The sequence below is a fragment of the Apus apus genome, chromosome 2 (genome assembly GCF_020740795.1).
Source record: "Apus apus isolate bApuApu2 chromosome 2, bApuApu2.pri.cur, whole genome shotgun sequence".
Lineage (NCBI taxonomy): Eukaryota > Metazoa > Chordata > Aves > Apodiformes > Apodidae > Apus > Apus apus.
Window position 1 is genome coordinate 80,636,991 of NC_067283.1, and position 24,092 is coordinate 80,661,082.

The 24,092-nt window shown below is 37.2% G+C and overlaps 1 protein-coding gene across 1 annotated transcript in view; it reads left to right on the top strand.

Moving 5' to 3' along the window:
- The window catches only part of DNAH5 (dynein axonemal heavy chain 5), a 119,515-nt gene that overhangs the window by 13,326 nt on the left and 82,097 nt on the right, over positions 1 to 24,092 (top strand). The window contains exons 7-21 of the mRNA XM_051610258.1: positions 329 to 505; positions 1,352 to 1,465; positions 3,901 to 4,008; positions 4,735 to 4,857; positions 6,064 to 6,279; positions 8,981 to 9,088; positions 9,813 to 9,898; positions 10,676 to 10,997; positions 14,295 to 14,501; positions 17,343 to 17,514; positions 18,664 to 18,809; positions 20,897 to 21,065; positions 21,566 to 21,802; positions 22,645 to 22,835; positions 22,918 to 23,017. Coding sequence (XP_051466218.1) covers positions 329 to 505; positions 1,352 to 1,465; positions 3,901 to 4,008; positions 4,735 to 4,857; positions 6,064 to 6,279; positions 8,981 to 9,088; positions 9,813 to 9,898; positions 10,676 to 10,997; positions 14,295 to 14,501; positions 17,343 to 17,514; positions 18,664 to 18,809; positions 20,897 to 21,065; positions 21,566 to 21,802; positions 22,645 to 22,835; positions 22,918 to 23,017 — 2,476 coding nt within the window. The remainder of the gene's footprint in view (positions 1 to 328; positions 506 to 1,351; positions 1,466 to 3,900; positions 4,009 to 4,734; positions 4,858 to 6,063; positions 6,280 to 8,980; positions 9,089 to 9,812; positions 9,899 to 10,675; positions 10,998 to 14,294; positions 14,502 to 17,342; positions 17,515 to 18,663; positions 18,810 to 20,896; positions 21,066 to 21,565; positions 21,803 to 22,644; positions 22,836 to 22,917; positions 23,018 to 24,092) is intronic.

Here is a 24,092-nt window from a genome sequence, read left to right on the forward strand (position 1 = left end):
GGTTCCTAGTGGATTTAATGAAAACAAAAGGAACACAATAATTCAGTGAACACTACTCTCAGCAGTCAAAAGTGTACTTTGAAACATGGTTTGCAGGTTATTTGCAGAAAATGTAATTGTCTGTAACAGCACTTTTGAGACACTATTCCTTCTTTAATGCAGAACTAAAAAGGCCAAGGAAAATGAAAATCTCTTACCTGAGGTGGTGGCTGAGATACATAATTTATCCCTGGAGGTTAATACTGAGTGCTAAATTATGAATTAATCCATGCTGTCCAAGAAGATAAAGGTATTAGCATCAGTCACTGATATTACTGTGTGATAAAAGGTTCTTGCAGAAAACGACCAGTTGAGAAAGGAAGCTGATGACCTTGGGCCACGAGCAGAGCTTGATTACTGGAGAAAGAAGTTGTCTAAATTCAACTACCTTACGGACCAGCTGAAGAGTCCAGATGTGAAGGCAGTTCTTGGAGTACTCACTGCTGCTAAATCCAAACTACTGAAGGTTGTTTCTATTTTGAATTATGATGAATGTAAAGTCTAGAAATGCTCTGTATACCCTAGTTAGTTTTGCTCATGTATGTAACATGGCTGGTGGGAAAAACACTGAAGCATCTTTGACTTTCGTTGTTTTTGTCCTTCCCTATTCCTCACCTTGAGCAGGCACAATTTAAATCTATTTTCATTTACTGGAAAAGACTGGGAATCCCTTTTGTTTAAAGGCTGATAATGTATTGCATCCGTATGGCTCAACAGAAATAAATACTTATAAACCTTTGAAAAGTTGATAGTTAAATCAGAAAATTGAATGAATTAACTGCATAGTTAATGAAAAGAAAATGAAGAAACCCTTTATTTTAAACATCTTTCTCATGTTGTTACAGTGTCTGTCAAAACTGCCTGCAGTGTCCTAACTTGTCACATTGACGGAACAAAGTTAAAAATCCATCCTAAACAGAAAAATAAGTGAATAAAATGAAAAGTATTGGCTCATCAAAATGAGAAACGTAAAGCAAATATCTGCTTATATATTCATCAGTCCATCGAGGAAAAATAATTAACAAATAATGTCTATATATTTTACATCAGCTTCACTTGACACTACTACTGACATAACTTGTTGAGTTGAGTGGTCTAAAGTCACTATATGTTCACAGACAAGTTATTAATGCAAAACAAGGGCCCTTTCCTCTTTTCAGGGAAACATAACTAACTCTGAAGTAATAGATATGTGCTCTCTAAGGTGTTTAAAGGTTAGTAACAAAACAGCATGATCTCAAAATGTTTTAGACAAAACAGATTATTGGAAATGTGTAGTTATATTTTTTTTTTCTCTCCAACTTTCTCTTAGAACTGGCGAGTGTTGGATATTCGCATCACAGCTGCAGCGAATGAAGCTAAAGATAACACGAAATATCTTTATTGTCTGGAAAAATATTATGACCCATTATACAATAGTGATCCTGTAAGCAGAACTTTGAAATTCTTAAGGATTGAGGCAGCTTGAGACATCTAAAATTAATTTATTTTGTAGGATCAATTTGGATATTACATAGATAGCATTTTAGGTACTCATCTCCAGTCTAAGACTTTGTTCATTTATGCTAAAAGTGGCCTAGTGGGAATTTCTGTCTACAAAGTAAAGTACTGGTTATTTTCTTGCTGGGCTATCTGTGAAGAATTTGGTCTGAAACTGGATTCCGTGCTATGGGAGGAACTGAGGTTTTTGCAATTAAAAAAAAAAAAAAAAAAGAAGGCGGGTGGGCGGGGCGGTGAAAGTGAAGCTGGTACTCGGCTGGGCTTTTGTCTTTGTGGTGGTGGCCAGGTCATGCTTAGCCTAACATCTTGAAGGCGATTTTCAGCTTCTTGGATTCAGAAAACAAATACGGTTATGCAGATGTTAAGTTGTAAATATAAATCACCTTCTCATACCATAGTAACAGTATGATGCATGCATACCAAATAGTAAACAAAACCAGCCAACCTAAAGTATAGGACAGGAGGAAGAATTCTAAACTAGGTTGTAAATGGTTGATTTTATTTAAACTGGTTTTGCAACAATTCTGTGAACTGACTGTGTGTGTCTTGCTGGTCAATAGCCATGAAGTCTCAAAGTTTTGACCATCCTAGCTACCTCTCTCTCTCCCCATTTCCTAAAGTGAAATTGTTTCCAAACCGTGCTCTGGGCAACTGTGATATGCCTCTGTTTGTTTCAGTTTACTGCTGGTGTTAGAACATTGTTTTGTTTCAGCGTTCTCCAGTCTGATACTTGAGTATGAGTATGATAATACTCATACAAAACACAGTGAACATGCTTGCTATTGGCACTGTGCAGGGCAGGGTGAACTTGATCTACTTTATGCCACTGCACTGTCTTTTGCCATGGAGGCTGTGGTGCCAGCTTCAGAGACACTTAGTTTTGAGAGGGTGTAGCACTTAGGATGGAAGCCATATAGGCATGGAGTGTGAACCTTTCCCTACTGATACTTAGCTGTAAAATGTTGACAATCGGTTTGTCACTAAAGTAAAACTGTCATTGCTTTGGAGATTGAAGCATGAGGAGGAACTGTCTGAGAAAATCTTTGCCTGGCCCATTCATGTGCTGAAGTCAGGACTGATGGCCTTTTGAAAGTATGCTTCTCTTCAAAGTATTTAGGAAAAGGCACTTCTCTTTTACTCAAGACCTACTGAAAACTGTATAGGGTGTGGAGAATAACCGTGGGTATGGTGGTTAACCTTGTCTATGGACCAAGCCCTCTTACTCCCCCTCCTCAATAGGATGGGAGGAGAATACAGGATGAAAAAGCTCATAGGTTTTTAAAAGACTGGGAGATCACTTACCTGTTATCATCATGGGCAAAATAGACCTGACTTGGAGAAAAGTCGCTTAATTTATTGGCAGTGAAAATAAATTTGGGTAATGAGAAACAAGAACAAAAATTAAAGCCACATCTCCCCACCACGCCCCTTCTTCCCAGGCTCAGCTTCACCCATTTTCTCCCAACTTCTCTAGCCAAGTGGTGCAAGGGGTTGGGGATGGGAACGGCAGGCTGCTGTCAGTCTGTAACAGCTCATCTCTGCTGCTCATCCTTCTTAGGCTTTTCTCTGCTCCAGCCCAGAGCCTTCCCAGGGGCTGCAGGGAAACACCTGCCCCACCGGGTTCCCTCCAAGGACTACAGGGCCATCTCTGCTGGGACACCTGGATCCCCTCCTCCCGCTCTCCCCTGGGGGCTGGCAGGGCTGTTTCTCCCCGTTCCCCTCAGCCCTGGCTGCCGGGCAGTGTTTTGCCCTTTCTGACCCAGGTTTCCCCGAGGCGCCCGCCCGTGGCTGAGGGGCTCAGCTGTGCCCTGCGCTGGGGCCGCTGGAGCCGCTGGGACTGGCTGTGTCCGGCGCGGGGCAGCCCCAGCAGCCAGCATCAGGGCACCTGTGCCCAGTGCATGGACATCACCTCCTCCCAAGCACTTCATCTCTTGTATATAATGTTTTTGTGATCTAAATGCCAGTACTATAGAAAAGTTGTTCTTAGCTCCTTTGTTCAAATGAGAGGTATGAACATTTTTTGACTCTTTTTATATGTGGCCTTACATCAGGTTTAGCAGAAAAGTGTACAAATGTACTTTTTGCTAAAAAAGGTGGTACTTCTGAGGAGGCTTTTGTCTCTATCAAATGTCACTCGCTGACCAGAATTCTTACAGCAAAGACTCTAGTGAAAATATTTCCCCAGAACTGAGCTGTAGAGCTTGGAGGGTCAAGTAGGACAGGCAGCCCTGTGGGAGAAGCCCAGGGAAACTGGGCAGAAACATTAGAAAGGCCATGTTGATAATGGTCCTGAATTCTGTAATTAGGTGTCAGTCTAATGTATGGTCATAGAAGTATTGAGCACTGTGTTTTTCTTTCCAGGTGTCCATGGTGGATGCTATTCCAGGACTCCTAAATGCAATTAAAATGATTCAGAGTATCTCTCAGTATTATAACACATCTGAAAAGATATCCTCGCTGTTTGTGAAGGTTGGTGCTACAGCGTGAAGGGAAGTTTTAATGGATTTTTTTTGTTGCTTGAATGAGAGGCAGAAAACACAAAGGGACCAAGTGATTGAAGAGGCAGCATTTTTTGTCAATTTAATGCCGCTTTTTGAATGTATAGAAAATTTTAAATATTGATAAAACTACTTCTCAGTTAGAACTTACTGTCTGTAATTTGGAGTTGTAAAAGTTTTTTCAGACTTCTTGAAGATCAGGGCTAGTCTCAACCCTGATTTGAACAGATCAAGGAACTTTTTGTTACAATGAATTTCATCTGTGGTGAACTGTTATTTGTAGAACCAATTATATTAAATTTATATAGCCCTTAAACCTCCCTATATTTGCATAAAGAAGGAAACGATTTAGAAGGAAAAATCTATTTTTTAATGAACATAGTTTCATGTGCCCTTGACTTTACCTTTGCTTTCAAAATTACCAAAATCTTATGACTTTGTAGTCCTCAGTGTCATTTCAAGGTTAGTATAAAGTGTTGAGGTTTATGATGAACATAGTTAATCAACAATATTTCGCTAGTGTAATGGTCTGATGGTTGGATATTGCAAGGAACACAGTCTGTCTTTGTGGCTGGTGTTTGGTGTTGCTGTTTTGCAGGCTTTAGATTGGTGGAGTCAGGTATGGAACAAGATTGGAAGGAGGGCAAGATCTGCTTGTCTTGAAATATTTTTTTCACAAGGTTAAAACTGCTTTTAGGTGACCAACCAGATGATCACAGCATGTAAATCTTACATTACAAACAACAATACAGCCACCATCTGGAATCAACCTCAGGAGAGAGTTATGGAAAAGCTACAAGCAGCCATTAGACTTAAACAGGTAGGTGGGAAGAGTATGTGGAAAACAGTATATAAGCTGAGTTTTAGGAAGGCATAGTTAAGCTCTTTCACTGACTCTCTTTAGCGTGAAAGATGTTATGGTTACATCCAGTCAGAACATCTTCTGCTTCATTTTATGTCCATTGCATAATGAAGCATATGCTCTTGGCCTCTGTCTGTGTGTTATTATGAAAAGCCTAGCTCTGTCTTTTTGATCACCTTCCCTGTAGATATTCAAAGGTTTATATATTTTTTTGTTGTTATTATTTTTGATTCCTTAATAGTATGGGCTTGGAGGACGAGAACTTTATCCTGACACCTTCTGAAGCAGCAAATCTTGTTTAGTTGTAGCATTAATTAGTGTAAATTTGTATGATGTCTTTATATCAGCAACAAGTGGTAAATTTATATATTTCTGTAAAGATACAGAAGATTATTCAGTTGCTGCATTAAAATACATTGAATGGTAAGTTTTTTTATTTGAGTCTTACTGGTTCCAAAAGCTTTTAGAAAATCAATAGATGAAAACTTGAAATTTTAATCACTAAGAACTTAGGAAACGCTGAGTCTTTTGTATTTATACTTATATTTCCAAGTGGGGTTACTCATACATGTATGTGATAAAAATAATGAACATTGTATTTTAAAGAGAATTACTCTTGAAATAAACCTTTTCAATAAAATCAGTTGACTATGTAGTCTGACTTTTCAATAATTTAATTTTAACACGTTTGGAGTAAGATTTGTGTCCAGTTAAGACAGCAGAATGAGAACTGGAAGCTGCCATGGAACAGCATTCTGACTTCAGAAGGCTGTTTATTCTGAAAGGTGATTTTGGTAAATTTGAAATATTGTTACTCAATAAAACTGCTCAGCACACAATTGTTATTTTCAGTCCCTGAAATTGAAAGGTGGGTTGTAATCTTGGATATTTGGTAAACGTGTTGAGTAATAAAAATCAGTAAATATATAAAGCCCCACTATAAATTGAGGGGAAGAGAATTTCACACTAGTTAAGGATAGGATGTACAAATACATATTTGTGCAGTTGATTAATTTAATTAAATGTGTGATCCTGCAGTGTCAGTGTTGAGTTAGCTTTCAGAGACAAATTCTGTTACTGTCTGCATAAATTTAGTTGTATCTGATTATAGTGCCTTTTATTATATGCTTGATATTCTTGTTTTAAATTCCTCTTTGTTTTTAGGAGTATCAAAATTGCTTTCACAAGATAAAAGAGAAATTGAAACAAAATCCAGCTGAAAGACAGTTTGATTTTAGTGAGGTGTATATCTTTGGAAAATTTGAAACTTTTCATCGACGCCTGGTAAAGATAATAGATGTTTTCAATACTGTGAAAACCTACTCAGTTCTACAGGAGTCTAAAATAGAGGGATTGGAAGGAATGATCACAAAATATGAGGTACACAGTAAATTTTGCATATCCTGTCAGTCTGACTTGAACCTTAAACAATAAACAGTTATGCAAATAAGACAAGTGTTCATCAAGAGAAAAATTAACTCTGTGAGTTGTGCTAAAATTACTGGGTCATAGCATAGTAAATATGTGATTGCTGGGAAGCAAGCAGACAAGATGGAAAGGGGCACATCAACATGTGAAAGAGGTACGTTAAAATCAAAGCTGATTTAAAAAAGTAACAAAATGGGAGGACTTTGTAATGGGATCATGGTTTTGTGTTATAATAATGAGAAAAAAGGAAGAGTGCAACCTTTCTGTCTTTACAATGTTTTGCTAGCTCTGAAAGTGTGACTAAAATTGCAGACTGTTATAATCTCTTGCCCATTATTCAAGGGGTACCTGATCAGTGGCTGCCAGAGGCTGAGTCTGTTGCCATGGTGGTTGATGTTGCAGTCACATTTTCCTTGCAACTTGGAGTGAAACAAGCCCCAGATCCATTTCCATGTTGCATAAATACAAACAAATATAACATTGATTTCTTGATACAAGTCATTTAAAAAAACAGACAGCCAAACCAAAGCCCTCAAAAAATGTGGACTTTCAGATGTACTTTGTTTCATTAAGGAAACAGTGAATTTTGTTACAGCAAAAGAGATTATTAGGTTTACTAAAACCTGTACAATCAACAGCCGTGTGTTCTATGAGGAAATTAAGAGTTAATTCACAGATGCCTACCTTTGCAGTGAGGGAGGGAAGAAATTACTCTAAGTGGCTTGCTCTGGAAAGCTCTCCAAGTTAGGCTTTTTCTTTTGTTACAGTGAAATTCCTATTACTATTTAGGCTTCTTCCCCAGTCCCTTTATTTAACAGGAGTGAGACTTGAACAACAAGGAGCTCTTCTAAGACTATAAATGTGCTAAATCATGTTATTTTCATTCCATTTGAGATTAAATTTATTTTATAGCAGAGTCTTCCCTGCTTTTCCTGAGTCTGAGTTAACTTACCTTATTGTATATCTTTCTTAGTGCAGTGTTGTAGTTCTGGTACTTGTAAATATTGAAATAAATCAGAAGTATTCAATGTGTGGAGTTTGTAGACTTCTTCTAGAGACTGTGTGATACAGTGGTTGTACAGACAAATTATGGCAGTCTAATTTGCTTTACTCTGTCCTCTTGCTTTTTGTTATTGCCACGAGTAAATCACTTTGCTTCAGGTAAATAACCATAGGGTAAAATTTTGTGAGCATTCCATGGTCCATCCTGGTTCAGTTCACTCCTTCTTGCAGTCCAAGATTTTGTTTCCTTGACCACGTCCTCCACAGTGGCTAGTTTTCTCCTTTATTGTCTTCTGTAGTCTTTTGAGAAGAAACATGGGCACAACTAGAAGGATGACTTGGTCCCAGACTATTCCACACGGGCAGGATGGGTATGGGCTGCTCTAAATATTTGTTGCTTCACTGGGAGCTGCTCTCTAAAGCTGTTCCAGCAGGCTTCTCAGCAACTCGGGTTGCTAGGAGCTTTCAGGTCATGGTGTGAAGATACTGTTTTGTAGACTAGAACTCAGACATCTCACTTTTTTGGGGTGTTTGAAAAGACACTTGGAACCCTTGGAACAGTGATGCAGTCTGCAAACTCTAGACACATACACTGCATTATCCATTGCAGCATTCAAGTCCTAAAGTAAGAGACATAGTTACTGTGAAATTAATTTCAGTTTTGGGGGAGTAAGGGGAAATTATATATGCTTAGGTAGAAAATAGTACGTGGAAGACTCTGGATAGTATGCATAAAGGGCAGAAAGTGATTGTACTTTTTTAACAGTGACAAGAATTGAGGTACTGAAGTATTTGACGTGGACCACAGCAATAGTTATATGACTGATTATATGACTTGAAACCTTTTCACAGTAGGAAGCTATGTTGCAGTTCTTTATGCTTTACCTCTTAAGTGGTTGCTAGGTAGGATTTGTTAGTTTTTAGAGGAAAATATTGAATTTTATTTACAGGAAAGCAGTAAAACTGTTCAAAATGAAGTTCAGTTGACTTATAATAAAATGGTGGAGGTCTGCTGTACTGAAAATGTGTTGAGCTTCATAGCTGTACTCTGGCAACTGCAACTAGGATGTTGAACGGTGGTTCTTCATTAGAAATCCTTTGTGTGTACAGCTCAAGGGAGATGCTGATTAAGATGTACATTCATTTGAGAGGACAGCAGATATGTAAGAGAAGCCAGGAATAATAAGTCCTAGGCTTGTGCCACATCTTACTGTGACTTTTCAATAGTCTGTTTTTCTATGGAATTGGTTAATTTAAAGATGTAGAAAATACTAATGCGAAAATATTTTTCTAGGTTCAACTTTTTTAACTATTAAAATAGAAATAATGAACCTCTGCATGAGAGGATATTTAATAGGTTGCAAATGTTTTGATGAAAAACAAGAGTCTGAATTTTCCATCATTTCTAATTGACTTGAAGTAGAAGTAAGTGATATAAATTAAATTCATATGGCCATTGCACCAACTGTTTTCCTGCAAATGTGTCATTGAAGTGGTTTGTTTGTGTTGTTCAGCAAACACTGTTAACTAGTTGCAAAGATAAAATGTGAATGTGCACAGCCCATTGTGCTAAATATTGTGGTGTGATAAGTCTTTTTTATAAGACAATTTTTTTTTTTTTTTTTTTCTTTTTTTCTGTGAAACTGCTTAGGACATTGTTGATGTCATGAAGAAAAGGCATTACGATTTCTTGGATCAGCGGAATACTGATTTTGACCAAGACTATGAAGAGTTTTGCAAAGAGATGAATGATCTTCATGTAGGTTTTATGATTCAAATAAGAATTTAATTTAGATGGATCCTCATTAAAAGAAAAATACCTTTGCCTGAGTTACCACCAAACAAATTATGCAAATCTCAGTGTTTGTATTCTGAAATTGAAAAATTATTCTAGTGTATCTTCACTTTAAAGCTTGCATTTATTATCTAACTTTCAAATCAGTTTCATGGAGAGGCCAGAAAGGGCCTTGAGGGCCTCCAACAGAAGAATTTTTCATAACTCTAATTTATTTGGAATTTATGCTAGCAAGAATAACACAAAAATGGATTATTTCATTGGCTGAATGAGAGCATAGCATAGGTCAGATAATTAGCTTTCCCATAGTTCTGAAATCGTAAGTTGGTGCAAGGAAAGGGTATCTGTAGAAGAAAAAAAACCCAACAAATACTTGGCTCACTTTGACTGCCAAAGATGTAAGAGCATTCTTTGAGGGCTCTCAGCGAGGTGGAATATTTGAAGGTACAAAAGCTTTTGTTGGCTGCACAGCTACAAAGAGAACTCAGAAAGAAAATGCCTTGAAAGTTGGTTGTATTTTGTTTGACGGAAGGAAGAAAGGGAAAATTGGTACTTACTGAGGTTAATTTCACATTTAAAAAATATATTCTAATATAGTGCAGGATAAATCCTGTCAAATAATATGTGGCATATTTGAGGTGTGTACCTGATGTAGTTCTCTGCTATAGAATTATTTGCTCTTCTTCAGGATCAATTAAGGATTTTCATGGATGTCACCACTGAAAATATTCTGAACACTGAAAGAGCACTGAATACGCTGAAGAAATTTGAAAGGTACTATGTCCTAGAATTCTAAAAGTCTAGGTTGCTATAATTCTGCCAGGCAATGGAAATAACACTTGGAGGGGAGGGAAGTGGGAGGAGGGCAGCAGGAGGCATCTCCTTAAATACAAATGAAAACCAACTCAACCTCCTCTCACTCAACAATTCAGCTCTGTTATGGGATGTCTAGTCAGCCACATGGCTGAATGAAAAACATATTTTACATTTTCTGATCCAAAATATAAGTGAACTTTGAACTTAATCTTTCAAAATTATCATAAGTACTGGAATCCTTGATGACTGTTAGTGTATTTGCTTTAGCTTTGACCTTTAACAATTACATTAATTTCTTACCACAATGCAGTTAGGAGAGAGTGAAATGCTTGTATTGGGAAACAGTGAAATTTGTCTTGATAAATTCACATTGTTGAAAAGCAGCCTCAGTCTTTATTGCATCAGTTTTCTTATAATATTCTGTTTAATGGAGTAAACTGCTAGTGGTGAAATGGTTAAAATTTGCTGCACATAATTTTAGCTCAGTGTTTGAAAACTGACATAACAGAAAATGTGTATGCTTACATGGAAACTTTTATCATCTGGTCTAAATGATGGTTGCTTGGAATCAGGTTGTGACAGCATTTGTTCAAGCTTTAGTGAAAACTGCTGCTGAAGTGGTTATTTTCTAAAGAATGCAAGGGAATCTAGAATGACTGTATTTTCAAACAATGTCTAAAAAGAATTTCTGAAGTATTGAAGTATTGTTTTTTAAATTATTATTTTTCTAAGCAGGTTGCAAATCCCAGATCTTGGCATTGATGAAAAATATCAGAAAATACTACAAAACTATGGTCATGACATAGAAACTGTCTGTAAGATCTACACTAGGCAGAAGCAGGACCCTCCACTGGCTCGTAATCTGCCTCCAATAGCTGGTAAAATCTTGTGGGCACGCCACCTATTCCATAGGATCCAGGAGCCCATGGAGTCCTTCCAGCAACATCCAGCTGTTTTGCAAACACCAGATGGCAAACGTGTAATACGTAACTACAACAAAGTAGCAAGAGCTCTAATGGAGTTTGAGGTGATCTACCACAGGGGATGGATTCAGCAGGTAAACCACCTGATTTTGGTTACGTCATTTCTTTAAAAGAAATGTGATCGATTTTGTTGTTGGTAGACTAATAACATCTCGGTATAAAGACCAGATTGGATTCCTGTTGTTTCAGGCCTCAGTGAAGCACTGGATTACAGAAATGTGGATGGAATCTCTGGTTAATAGCAGTAGTCAGGTGTGCTAAGCTGTAGGTTTAGGATGCCCCTGAGATGAGGGAATAAGAAAAGGTACGTTATAAGAAAGTGTTTCTATTAATAAACATTGCCTGTACTGCCTGTAGCTGAATTTAGGAGCCATTGAAAGATGCTGCTTGTAACTACAAAGTTCTAATGAAAAATATTTGTTACGGAAACGTGTAATGAAGATTCAGCAATAGCCTTAGCTGCCCCACTGTCTGCCATATCCTACTGACTGGTGCAGGAAGGTCATGAGTGGGTTGAGGGGTTTTGTCAGCTGGTTGGCTTAAGGTAAAAACAGACACAGATGTTTCCTCTGGTCTGGAAAATATGGATTTAGTTTTGAGTTGGAAGTTTACAGAATGTGGAAAAGGTACTGGCCACTTGGGAGGAATATAGGAGTATTGTCAGAATGTGCAGGAAGGAGGGCTAAGGCTCACTTGGAATTAAATCTGGCAAGGGATGTCAAGGACAAGAAGGGCTTCTTTGAGTACATCAACAGCAAAAGGAAGACTAGGAGACATGTGGGCCTGCTGCTGAATGACCAGGGTGTCCTGGTGATGGAGGATACAGAGGAGACTGTTACTGAATGCCTTATTTGCTTCAGTCTTTACTGCTAAGGCAAGTCTTCAGGAATCCCAGACTCTGGAGGCAAGAGAGAAAGTCTGGAAAAAGGAAGACTTTCTCTTGATCAAGGAGGATTGGGTTAGAGATAATTTAGACAAACTGGGTACCCACAAGTCCATAGGCCCTAATATGGTGCACCCACAAGTGCTGAGGAAGCTGGCAGATGTTATTACTATGCCAATCTCCATCATCTTTGAAAATTAATGGAGAATAGGAGAGGTGCTTGAGGACTGGAGAAGAGCCACTGTCACTCCAGTCTTCAAAAAGGGCTACAAAGATGACTGGGGGACTGGAGCATCGCTTTTAGGAGGAAAGGCTGAGAGACCTGGGTCTGTTTGGCCTGGAGAAGACTGAGAGGGGATCTTATCAATGCTTATGAATAACTAAAGGGCAGGTGTCAAGAGAATGGGGCCAGACTCTTTCCAGTAATGTCCAGTGACAGGATGCTTTATTTTGAGGGTGACAGAGCACCAGAACAGGCTGCTCAGAGAGGTTGTGAGGTCTCTTCTGGAGATACTCAAAACCCTCCTGGATGCAATCCTGTGCAATTTGCTCTATCTGAAACTCTTTAGCAGCGGGGTTGGACTAGATGATTTCCAGAGGTCCCTTCCAACCCCTACCATTCTGTGATTCAATGACTGGCAGTAATGTACACTTTTCTGAGCCTGCTCCAACCTTACCCTCATTATGTGGGAACAAAGGGAAGTGGATTTGAACACAATTTCAAGTTTTTTAAATGAGCACACAGGCATTGAAAATACATGAAAATTATACCCAGTTTATCATCAATGTACTTTTCTGCTCGATGTGGTAAAAAATACGGCTACTGTTTGTTAGTCTCTTCTGTTTTCGATGCGAGAGTGCAGACAGATGTGGACGGGAGTATCATAGAACACAAGGTGGAGCCGTTGCTCTACTGAGCAAAGGAAAAGCGAGAGGGAGCCAATGTCCTGTGGGGAATACAAATGCAATAAAAGGGGGGCGTAGCTTCCGTTTTTCTCCTATACAGTGGAAATAGTTAAGCTCAGTGGCGCTTTCTGATATTTCTAAACATTCCCCCTCACACACACTTTTGCCTGTTTAATACTCAATGATGACCACCTTTTTTATCCACTTTTTTAATAGTTCAAGATGTAAAGCCATTATTTTTACATTGTAGCAAATGATTTTCAACTTGGGCATCTTAGAAGAATAAAACAGTGTGAAAGTTACTATAATTCTATGGCAGTGTAAGATTTGTGCCTTCAAGGTACCCCTTATTTCTGTTACCAGTTTGTTACCTTAATAACAAAAATTACATGGAAAAAAACTTAGATGGCAGAGCAAGAGATTGATAGTGGGAATAATGAGCCTGAAGTCCAAAGAAGAGTGCAGTAAGATTTGCTGGTGAATTTTGCAGGAAAAAAAATTCAGCTCTTAGTTAAGGCAGCTCTGCTGAGTGACATTGATGCTAGTAGACAGAGCATGACAGCTTCTCTGACAAAACTTGATTAGATGATCTCTTGAACAATGCTGTTTAAAATGTCATGGTAAGTATAGTCAACAATATTTTAGAGACTGAAAGGGGGTGTAAATTTCCAGTTTGTTGCATTAATAAGAAAAAAGTGCACCAAAATAAATCAATGGGATTTTAAACTATTGCTTAAAAACAAGCTCCATCTCAATGTAATGCGATACATGAAATTTGAAAAGCCAATAAAGAACAATAATATTACATCAGCAAATGGACAACTGCAAAATAGAAAGATCAGCAAAGTTTTTTTTGCCTAGGAAAGACTTCCCTACATAAGGCATAACTTCTTCCTGGTATCAGCCAAATTTTCCATGTGTGTTTGTCTTACGAATACTTTCCCTTCTAATCATATGGAGAACAAATGGTATACAAATGGTATTCTAATATTCAAACAAGGCAGTTAAACCAATAATGGAGCCTAGTCTATCTGTTAGTGGTAGTGGAAAACAAGTGAAAGGAGAAATGAGGATAAGTTTATCCATAAGATATCTGACCAAGTTATCTCAGAATAGTGTAGTTCATCAGGAAGATTGTGTATAGCCTTATTGCAGAGTGCACAGTAAGTTTTTAGAAAATAAGAGTTCAGATTTAAGAAGACAGAATTAAGAAAGTCTCTGGCTGTGCTTTTAATGTTGGATTGTAGAATGCATGTTATGATATCCAAGCCTGATCTAGTGGGAGGTGTCCCTGGCCATGCAGGGAGGTTGGAACTCGATGATCTTTAAAGTCTCTTCCAACTCTACCATTCTATGATTTTATGATTCTGTCAGATAAAGAAAGGTTAATTTGATTGTTAAACATTTGAGTACATACATATGTTAATAACTTCTTGTTTGTTTTTGTTGATTCATACCATATCAATCTTCATTGTCAGCAATACCTGATTTTGTTATCTGCCACAGTGATGTTTATATCCAAAATGAAGTATTTCTTTGTACTGGCTTCTCTGATCAGGAATGATTACTTTGTTTCCTGCAGATGGAATTAACTAGAAGAGGACTTCAGACATCTCTTTTAGTAAAAGCTCCAGAAACGGGAGAATTACTTGTGAATTTTGATCCTCAAATATTAACTTCATTCAGAGAAACAGATTGCATGGCTCACATGTGCCTTGAAATCCCACCATTTGCAAGTATTATTCAACAGAAGAGAGACTGGTATAAGAAGATTGTCAGCAATTTGCACGTGGGTTTATTTAATAGTTTTATGTATCTGTAGTGTACGTTAAGATATCCAGGTCCTATACCTGTGGAAGAGAAAAAAATGAAGATCAACTATTATGCATTATGAAGACATTGCCAAATCTGTTTTTTATATTTATGACTGTCTTGAGGCTCTTTTAAAAAGAATTTTTAGTTTTGTATTTTCTGTGAAGTCACTTCAAAGATGCATCGGTTTAGGGAAGCTCTGCAGAGCTTGGGAAAGGGATGTGGATGGGGAGGAAAGGAGGATTATAGGATTCATTTGTCTGTTGCCTGCTTTCTAAATTATAAGCAATTTATCTCTCATCCAATAATGAAATCAACATTAGATGCCCTTTGTTTTAAGCTGGGAGGGAGGAACAGGTGGTATGCCTTAAAGTGTAAAGCATCCAACAAGTAGCAGTATAGTTATTGCACCAAACTTTTACTCAAATGTCTGTGGAAGAGTTTAAAAGAAAGAGAAGCTAAAACTTGCCTTTCTCTCATCTTTGAAATCCTTTGGATCATTTTGTGTGCTTGTGAACAAACAAGATACTCGATGACTCAAGGTGAGGATTCAGAGTTACATGTCCAGAAAACTATAGCTTCAAAGGCCTACTTGATTCTGAAATGACAAAAAAAAGTCTTATTAAGTAATAAAGTTATTGTAAGGATTATTTTTTTTGCAAAAGATGTGAAACTAGAAACTAAAAACTGTAATAAGTTCTGGTAAGGCTGGTCTTACCAGAAAACAGATTAAAAGTTCACTTAGAATCAGTTTTTTTCTTGGGCTTTTTGACTCCTGAAATTTGCAAACCTTTTTCTATGTTGTGGTTTAACCCTGGTAGGCAGGTAAACAATACACAGGTGCTCGCTTACTCTCCCCAGTGGGAGTAAGGGCGTTGTCCAAAGGCTAAAAGAGAAAAATATGTCTAGATAAAGGCAATTTAATAGGGAAGGCAAAAAATGCATGTGCAAGCAAAGCAAAATAAGGAATTAATTTGCTACTTCCCATTGGCAGGCTGGTGCTTAGCCATATCCAGGAAAGCAGGACTCTATCATAGCTACTTGGGAACATAAACGCTGTAACTCTCAATGATCCTTTTCCTTTTTCTTCCACCAGCTTTTATTTTTAAGTATGGTAGGTGTGGGGTATTCCTTTGGCCAATTGGGGTCAGCTGTCCCAAATGTTCCATCCCAGCTTCTTGTCTGTCCCCAGCCTAGTCACTGGTGTGGCAGTGTGAGAAGCAGAAGAGGCCCCAATGCTTTACGAACACAGTTTGACAATAGCCAAAACATCGGTGTGTTATCAGCACTGTTTTGGTCGCAGATGTAGAACACGGCACCGTGTGAGCCAGTGTGAGAAAAAATTAACTCCATCCTAATCAAAACCGGTACAATCTACAAAGATGAACTTTTAGGTGAAGTAGTACTCGATTATTATCAAGTATCCTGCTTGACGAACCTGATCTTCTATGACAAGATGACCCACCTGGTTGATGAGGGAAAGGCTGTGTCTACCTGGACTTCTGTAGGGCCTTTGACACAGTTTCCCACAGCATTCTGATGAAAAAACTGGCTGCTCATGGCTTGGACAGGCAAACACTCTGCTGGATAAAACACTGGCTGGATGTCTGGGCCCAGGGAGTGGTGGTGAATGGAGTTAAATCCAACCGGTGGCCAGTCACAAGTGGTGTTCCTCAGGGATCGGTGTTGGGACCACTTCTTTTTAACATCTTTATCAACAATCTTGATGAGGAGATAGAATGCACCCTCAGTAAGTTTGCAGATGACACCAAGTTGGGAGGGAGTGTTGATCTGCCTGAGGGTAGGGAGGCTCTACAGAGAGACTTGGACAGACTAGATCGATGGGCTGAGGTCAGCTGTATAAAGTTCAACAAGACCAAGTACCAGGTTCTGCACTTGGGCCACAACAACCCCTTGCAGTGCTACAGACTTGGGGAAGAGTGGCTGGGAAGCTGTCCAGCAGAAAGGGACCTGGGAGTTCTGGTTGATAAGCTGCTGAACATGAGCCAGCAGTGTGCTCAGGTAGCCAAGAAGGCCGATGGCATCCTGGCCTGTATTAGAAATAGTGTGGCCAGTAGGACCAGGGAGGTGATTGTCACTTTATACTCAGCATTGGTGAGGCCCCACCTCAAATACTGTGTCCAGTTTTGGGCACCTCAATGCAAGAAAGACATCGAGGTGCTGGAGCATGTCCAGAGAAGTGTGACCAAGATGGTAAAGGGCCTTGTTCTCAAGTCTTATGAGGAGCAGCTGAGGGAACTGGGGTCGTTTAGTCTGAAGAAAAGGAGGCTGAGGGGAGACCTCATCGCCCTCTAAAACTACCTGAAAGGACTTAAGGAGGCAGGTGCTGGCCTCTTCTCATAAGTAACTGATAACAGAACAAGAGGAAATGGGCTCAATCTGCACCAGGGGAGGTTTAGACTAGACATTAGGAAGAACTTTTTCACTGAAAGGGTTGTCAGACATTGAAACAGGCTGCCCAGAGAGGTGGTTGAGTCACCATCCCTGGATTTGTTTAAAAGTCGTCTGGATGTGACGCCTGGGGGCTTAGCTTAGTGCTGGACTTGGTAGAGTAGGGTTAATGGTTGGACTCAATGATCCTGAAGGTCTTTTTCAACCTAAGTGATTCTGGGAGTCTGTGAAAGAGCAAAAAATAGTGAACTTCTGCCAAAAATAATGAAAGCATTTCCCAAACAATTACGTATTAAATTCCTAAAAATTTCAGAAAGAATTTTCTTACATTATGATAAATATGTCTATGGGAAGAGGTTAAAATCAGTGTATGTTAACTAATATTTTCAATCTCCATATATATCAGGTGATGCTGGCAGAATATAAAAGAATTAAACTGAAAATACAACAACCTATTGAGCAACTGATGGCTCCTCGGTTAGCAAATGTAGATGATGCTATCCAGCCAGGTGTATTGTTACTGACCTGGACATCCTTGAATATTGAGAAATATATGAATACAGTTTTTTACAAGCTAGGTAAGTCACTTGCCTCCTTCCATTAGCTTCTGCTTGTTTGTTTCTAAACAGATGCAAGCTGTGATTTTAACCTTACTAACTGTCCTTTATATGATTTGCACTTAGTTGACTTATACATGAAAGAAATCAGAATTTTCACCTGTCCTGTACTCATGAAACCTCTGCTGTATAACAGCACCTTCTTTTTGTATCAGATACTTGTCAAATTTTTACTAATATGGGTGGGGTGCTATTAAGGATTAAACAAAGCATAAGGTAGTGTGCAAAAAGTCCTGTGTATTCTATATTCTCTGAATGATGATGACTTTTAAAAAGAGCTCCTAGGTTTCAGGCTTTTCCTCATCTTGCCTGTTGTTTCTCTAATATACAAAAAATATCAAGGAATAATATCTTGGTGGAGTTGGCACCATCACTGGCTTTTTATATTAACTTTTTTTAAAGCATCAGTCTCTTTAAAACTAATGCACACACATCTTGGGCAACAGCTTTAGAAAACAGATGAGCTTGTTGCATTTTCAAAAGATTATCAGAAGATTGTGCTGAGATGTGTATTGTTTCTGAAGACAGCAAGTTGTTTGTGCTTCAGCTTAATTATTACATTTAACAGATTTTGTGTTTTGAAATTATGGTAAGTAGTTATAGTGGGAATTTTCTGAATTTGAAATAGCAAATTAAAATACATTTTGGATGCTAACCTGACATTATGCTCAATTTAATTTTGAATAATACAAGTAGTTTGAGTCTGAAACAGGTACCTTGCTGCTATTTCAATTTCAGCATTGAAAACAAATTGCTATTAAACTGTGAAAATTCTAGGGATTTTTTTTCTGTTAAATATTATTTGGCTTCTAACATTTTTTTAAAGGATAGATATTTAATTTGTCAAGAGTTTCTGTTGCTAGTAGGTTCCCCAAGTGGCAGCTATCTCAAGCTATAGGAGGAGACATATTCCTGGACCTCAGTTGAATTCTAATTTCTTTGTGTTTGAAATACATGTAAAGCTTTAGATGTTTGAAGTAAACTCAAGGTGTAGAATTCATGTAGTATTGAATAGGCTGGTTTGTTGAAGGAAAAATTTGAGCAGGAGTCTGCAAAGACTATTGTTTCAAACTTTTAAGCTTATCTTGAATCTTCTGTTTGTTTCAAAAGCTGGGCTGGATTTACTGCTTGATCGAGTTAATGACTTGGTTGAATTTCGTATTGATGCTGTCCTTCAAGAAATGAGTAGTGTGCCACTCTGTAAGTTGCCAGAAGATGAACCACTGAGCTGTGAGGAGTTTCTCCAAAAGACTAAGGTTATTTTCCAGTTTCCTAAAGAAGAGTTCACTGATTTTGAATTGATTATTTTATTTTTTTTTTAAGAGATAAAAACAATGTAGAATTAATATGTGGGAAATTGAAGTAAGGAAATCCTCATTTGCATGACTGGAACCTTAAAAAAGGAAACAAAGTACCAAATACAAAGAAGTCTGAGTTTAGATGTTTTTTAATCTTGTAAACTTCAAGCCAACTACTAGATGATATTTCTTTTATCGTTTGATATCACTCAATTGAATGTTTGTCCTTTGTGATAGTATCTTATTTTTTTGGTCATTGTTGCTTGTTAACACCTTTAAATAAGAGAATTGCCCATCTGATGCCTGTGAATAGCTCTCTAAGAAGTGCACTTTGTTGCCTGGGAGAGTAAATTCTATGGAAGTAATTGTGTGCTGAATATCTTTATTAATCTCAAGCTCTCCAGTATTGGTAATGCAATGTGCTAAATCTGTACCTGGGTGAAGGTGTTCTGGGAAGTGCTCCTTCCTTCACTCTGTCAAAATACTTTTGTTGCGGAGGATTAAATGTAGTTAGAAAGTTAGTTAGAAAGCTGATTAAGCTAGTAATAAAACTGAATGTCAGAAGGATTTTTATGATGCAATAATGAGATGTTCTGGCATTTTGGGTTATAATGTCTTATTTGTGTTTTCTCCTGGAATAATCTTTGTTTTGGAGAAGACTGTAGAAGATCATGCACATAATCCCTGGCCTTTTGTAGCAACGAATACTACAAATGAAAGTTTTGTTTCTCTTAGTATACTTAAGTTTTTGGCTTTTCCTCTTTGTCTATTGTTACAGCTCACCTCGTTGTTAAGTACAAAGTAAAACATAAAATAATATTTTATAGAAGTAATAGTGTTTTGTAAGCCTCACAATCCATAGTTGTTGGTGTTTTTTTGTTTGTCTGTTTTCCTTTGATCCTGCTACGGCTTTTCTGATAGAGCTGGTACTAAAATGTATATTCATTAAAGTGAAAATAAGGGAGAGTGAGCACAAAAATACTTCTCAGAACCGTGTGATAACTGGTATTGTTTAATACTGATCTTCTGCAAGAAAACTTGAACTGCTGCATACCAATTACATCACAGCAGCCAATCAATTTGCGTTAGCAGAGTAAGTGGATGTACTAACCCCAGTTATGGGTACAATGAAAACAGTAAGAGTGTTTGTAAGCTATTGTAATTTTTAATTAGAATGGATTAGAAATAAATTCTGTCACACCATGAGTGTCTTCAAGTTTCCAAAGAAATTGCTGCAACAAAAATAGTTTTACCATGGTGAAAAACTCAAAGTACTTTGTTTAGTAGTAGCTGTGATACTGCAAATCAGATCTGGCTTCTTTCTCTACTCGACTGAATCATTGATTTTTAATTAAATAGAGCTAGTCAGGTTTGATTAAGCTTAAAGAAATAGGAGATAACAAAAAAGAAAATAATTAAAAGGCAATTATAGTTACAAATTATAGTTCACTAACTTGATCAGTTTTACTGTATTAAAGAAAAAACTGCACAATACTGTAATATATTGCTGAATTTTATTAAATCTCATTATTTGATTCCTTCTCCCCTTGGTTAATAATTTTCTTGTTTCTACTAATCTTAAATACAGTTTCTGATAGATAGTATCTCATGTGTAGCTGTAAGTGGGAAATATGATAAGACTAATATCGTTATAGCACAGCCAAGTAATTTAAAGTGGCAATGATTAAAAGGCAGTTAAAATCTTCCATGTCTACATTGGAAAGCTAAGAAAATTAAGAAGCATTTGCTTTTGAAAGCCCTTTAATGGAACTAGGCTTTAGAAACATCAATTCATGTACTATCTAAGGGTGAGTCTTGTGATTTAGTAAACAAGCCACAGCTATTTTGAAAGACATTTGTGATGTCTTGTTTGGCACAACAGAGAATCCAATACTAAGTAGTTTGGATCATGCCAATTTAAAAATAATGCTTTGTACTGATCTTGTTTTTCACAAGTCTGGGGTCTTGACATTTGTATTAATAAAAGCTGCTATGACTATGAAATAAAACCAGGAAGACATATGTTTTTTTTGGTTTGATAACAGGAGCTCTGTATAAAAGGTTCTCAGGCTTTACATTTAAAAAGCTCACTTGTGGAAGAAGCTGCTAATGAGCTGATTAATATGTTACTTGACACTGAGGAACAGGTCAGAAAAGAAGACAAGTTGGTTGTACCCACAGGGGAAATAAAGGGAAAAAATACAGGTAAGAAGAGTGTGTTGTAGCTCTGTGCTTAAATGTCTTTTGCATGCTGATAATGTATGTTGAGGGATATTGTAGTTTAGCTGACTGACCTGTCAATCAGTATCTAGTATCTAAAGACTTCTGTTTGAATTTGCCTGGATAATGGATCATCTAATAATCATCTATCATCTGTAAATTAGGTCAATATTATCAGTCTAGCTTGCATGTTGAAATGTTAATGCCATAGAAGCAGCTACTTACAGGCCTTGGTAAATTGCTGGGCTTTTTATAAAATTAATGTAAGAAATAATAGCAATATTATGGTGATTATCATTCCAGTTTGTACTGAGTAGAGGAGGAAGATAGGAATAAAAGGACTGTTACACTGAGTTACAGATTATAAGGGAATATAATCTGCACTTATGTAAAATCTAGCTGTATTTCAGACACCTTTCGAAGTGTTGCTTTATTTTATTTTTAAGTCCTTTAAGTCAATTTAACTAACTTGATTAATGACGTTCTAGCAACAGAAGAGGAAAGAAGAGCAAAAAGCTTGACTTCCTCCTGCAATTCCGCTGAAATATGGGCTGGACTGTCTACTCCAGCAAAGAGGAAGCGAATGGATTTAGAAATGTTAGAGGAAGAAGCTAATGAACTGCTTTCCTACTTCAATCACTGTAATGTTGATGCACTTTTGAAAGTCACTCGGAACACTCTGGAAACCATACGCAAACACATTCATGCATCTTCCATGATCATCTTCTTAGGTGGCCGTATTGCAATACTTTGCTTTCTCAGTCTATAAAAAGAAATACGTAACTGGAATATCCCAGAACTATATAAAAACCAGCCACATATGTAAAAGAGGGAAAAAAAAGGAGTCTCAATAAACTCTCTTCTCAAATCACAATTGATAACATAGTATATTTTCAAAGGATTTTTTTCCCTGTGGCAGTTAAGAATGTGTAATTGCAGTGCTGCTCCTTCTAGGACCCACTGTACTGTTTTGAAGCCAGATAGTACATTTGGACTGGGACTTGATAAGTGGTTACCCGATTGATCTGGGATTTTACATAAAACTGCATTAAAAAACCAGAGATGTGTTCTCTTTATCTTAATAATTGCCTTCACATCTTTCTGTACTTTGGACTGTACATGTAACAGTCTTTTGAAGTGTTTTCTTGTTACATACTTCTAGAAACAAAACTAAAGGCATTTTTTGTATTTGGTCTCTGAAGCCTATAAGGCATACAATATTATGGAGATTCTAAGGAGTGCTTGTGCCCAATTTAATATACTGACTGAGAGTACAAGCCAGATAACAAATTTTTCTGCTAAACAGAGTTTAGCTGCACAGAACAAGTTGAAGAGGAACTTCACGAAGAGAAATAGCATGGCACTTAGTTTCTGCTTGACTTTACCAATACCTCTTAGAAATTATTCATAATAATTATAATTTAATAATAATTATAAATTATTTCTCCTTAAGAAAGTGCACTCAATACTCAATGCTCGGTTATATAGCGGCTTATATCATAACAGTGCCTAGTGTGATGTCTTGAAAAAATGTGAACAACCTTATTTTTATTTTATTTGTCCTTGAATTTAGAAAATGACAGTGCTTCTAAGAAGAAAAAAAGTGCTCATCCTATAATTAGGACTAATATTAACCTATCTATCCCTAATATCATCATGACACCTTCTTTGGATGAGGTTCAGCAGACGCTTAATAAAGCTGTAGATAGTATTGTGAAAGTAATGAAAGGAGTTGGACAGTGGAGTAAGGAGAGAATATCCAAGGTTTGTGTCTTTAACAGCCTTACTTAAAACTCATGTTTCAAAAATATGACAAATAAAAAATGAAATTATATTTCTTCCACAGAAGAAAATGTTAGAGAGAAAAGTGGCTCTGCTGCGACGTGAGAGCAGAGACAGCAATTTTGATGATGGAATGAAAGAAACTGAAAAGAAAAACATCCATGGTAATGAGAAACTCTGACATCACTCAATTTGAATGTTAGATATATGTGATTTATACAGAATGTGTTTGAAGATATTAGATACAAAATGCATCAAAAGTGGTAGAATTAAGACTTCATAGATTTTAAACTGTCTCAGAGAAGAAACAGGATATAATAACAATTCCAGACTTTCTTTTTGTGATTAGAGACCAGGCTTGCCTGAAAATACTTGTCTATGTGTGGATTTGAGTAAAGGCATTTTTTGTGACTCTCAGAGAGTTGTACTGCTTTGGGTTCTACCTGCAGCATGTGAAAAGCTGTTAGGGTGCCAGCATGGGCAGCACAGTATAAATTGTGAATGTGTTTGGAAAACAATTATAGTCACTGTCACTACACTAGAGATCTTTCATGATTTGCCAGTGTGGTTTGTAACTTTGGCATGTTCAAATGGCATTATAAACCTGTGCCAAAATTCCTTTAAGAAGGGTAATTTGAACTTAAACAAAACCTGGTATTGAATCAAAATGTCTATATAAATGGCAGTATTAGTGGAGAGAGGATTGTGAAGAGGACTGAATAGACTAAAATTTCTACAAGGATTTTAACTTGATCTGTTTTGAGATCAGACATGGAATTAAGTTATTGAAGGCATTAATTAAAGGAAATTTAAATTTATATCTTTAGTTCTAGACTGAAATGGTTTAGAATCAAGCCAAATTAATTGTTCTTTGTACTTAAGGTACTTCAAAAACATATATAATCTTTTTAGGTTAGCTCTCTCTTGTACACGTAAAAAGTAGAAAAGTAATACTTGAATTGGTTAAGAAATCAAATTTTTTTTTCAAAACTAAGAATTTCCCTTGCCCTAGATAAAATAAGAAATTATGGTAGGCTCAATCTTGTGAATCTTGTATTTGCTAACTAATCGACTTTCCTTTTATCTTCCCTTCCTTTTGAGGACTGGCTATGATCACCTTCCTGGATGTAATACTTATTTGTATTTCAAATAATCAATTGCAGTCTATCCCACATTATTTCAGAAAATAAAAATATTTATTGATTTGCTCAGTGCTGACATTATCAGTAAATTACTTAG